The sequence below is a fragment of the Anastrepha ludens genome, chromosome 2 (genome assembly GCF_028408465.1).
Source record: "Anastrepha ludens isolate Willacy chromosome 2, idAnaLude1.1, whole genome shotgun sequence".
Lineage (NCBI taxonomy): Eukaryota > Metazoa > Arthropoda > Insecta > Diptera > Tephritidae > Anastrepha > Anastrepha ludens.
In genome coordinates, this window is record NC_071498.1 from 125,198,347 (window position 1) to 125,200,164 (window position 1,818).

Consider the following 1,818-nt stretch of genomic DNA (forward strand, 5'->3'; position numbering starts at 1 on the left):
CTAGGATTTGATTTTAATTATGTTTTTGATTTCACAATTTAACCCTCTGGTGCATAGGAAAGATTTTTTATAATAAAATTATGTTTTGTACTAATTAGAGGCCATAAAACATAAATATAATATTATTTTTATTTGCACGACCCGAATTCGCTCTGTGGCCCTGGAAATTAGCACCCCGCCTCTGGACGGTCTTATGCAGGTAGCTTAAAAAAAATTACTAAAAATACAATACCACTTAAACAAGTAAACAGAAAACGTTTATTTATAAAAATTTAAGTAATATATAAAATAGTATACAAATTGTTAAGTTTGGTTCAAAGTCTAAGAAGAACGAATATATGTTCATATACATTTACTTAGAAATAACTTCCCACCATATCTTCAAAAATGTCCTTTATTCAGCATGAAATTCCTTAAAACATAATTTTTTGACAGACATGCAAAGTGGTATGTTGCATTTTTCGCAATAAACTTGAGTCTCCGATTTACATGGCTTGTTACGACATTGACGTTTACTACTTTTATCGCAGAAATTTGGCCAATGATAGAGACAATCATACCTTATATTGGGTGGTGGTAGGTACAGTAACTTGCTTCCCTTTGGTACTTCTTCGGCTTGTTTTTCTGCAGTAGTGGGGCGACCAAATTTTTTCGTTTCCGATATGAGCAGGAGAGTTTCGGCGATTTCTTCCCGAAATCGTGGAAGCTCGACACGCTGACGTTTTTCACGATTGATACGATGGTATAAAACGTAAGCATTCACTATTGCCAAGTCGATAACATGGTGAAATATACGAGATGGCCATTTACGAGTCTTCATGCGAATTTTGTAGTGACCAATTAGACTGTCCATCAAGTCCACTCCGCCCATGTGCCGGTTGTATTCTTTGACAATGTTTGGACAGCTTACATATTCATACTGTTTTCTATTGCGGTTATAGCGACGGGACAATGTGTTCCGGTCGCTCGGATTATTCGAGTTAAATGGCTGCACACCTGCATACGTTGACGCTAAACGAACTGGTTTGCTGTCCTTCCAAACAACAGTAGAAATATCTACTCCAAATGCGGTGGCAACGAAATCCTCCAAATATCCACGAGGAGCTTTTTTCACCACTAGCTGTTCATCGGCAGATAGTTTACAGTTTTTCACACGGTTGGCTCGAAAAGTTCCAAGCGAATAAATTCCACGGGAAAGAGAAAGATCAGATACAGAAATGTTGTTTGCTGTTTCTTGTAGAAAGGAATCATTTTGATTGGGGACCACAAAATCTGGGTCATTCACGTCGTTGTCACTATCGAAATCATCGCCTTCAATTTCCTCATCACTGTTTTCGCAAAAGTCCATAAAGTCGTTGAACTCCTCATCTGACATCTTCGACAAGTCGTATTTGCGTTTGCGTCCCCACCGCGACATTTTTCTAGTGATAAAAAATATAAATCAGCATAATATGTGAACTTGAAGTTCAAAATAACTGAACATTTTTTTTGAACGCACTGCATACGGCCTCCTGTAGACGGTTGCAGCGTGAAGCACACAGTGGCACAATGTACATAAAAAAAAAACTTGGAGAGCACTTTATCTCACTCTACACTTCTCAATCTACTTACCAAATATTTTTTAAACTCAATATTCCAATAGGGCACTTCTTAGGAAGTCTCACAAAAACACCTTCTCAAAAAAATACTTTTTTCGGTTATTTGATCACTTCTTTTAATTCCACTTGCAAAATTTTTGTAATATGAGCACATGCAGCTTTTACGATCAAGGGTAAACTGAAGAATATGAATCGTGTAAGCTGCATGACAAACAAAAAA

The 1,818-nt window shown here is 37.0% G+C and overlaps 1 protein-coding gene across 1 annotated transcript; it reads right to left on the bottom strand.

Annotated features, from left to right (window-relative positions):
• Window positions 1–394: 394 nt before the first annotated feature.
• Window positions 395–1,417, bottom strand: LOC128854846 (piggyBac transposable element-derived protein 3-like). Its single transcript, XM_054089275.1, has one exon. The coding sequence runs from the start codon at window positions 1,415–1,417 to the stop codon at window positions 395–397; it is 1,023 nt and encodes a 340-aa protein (XP_053945250.1).
• Window positions 1,418–1,818: the final 401 nt, after the last annotated feature.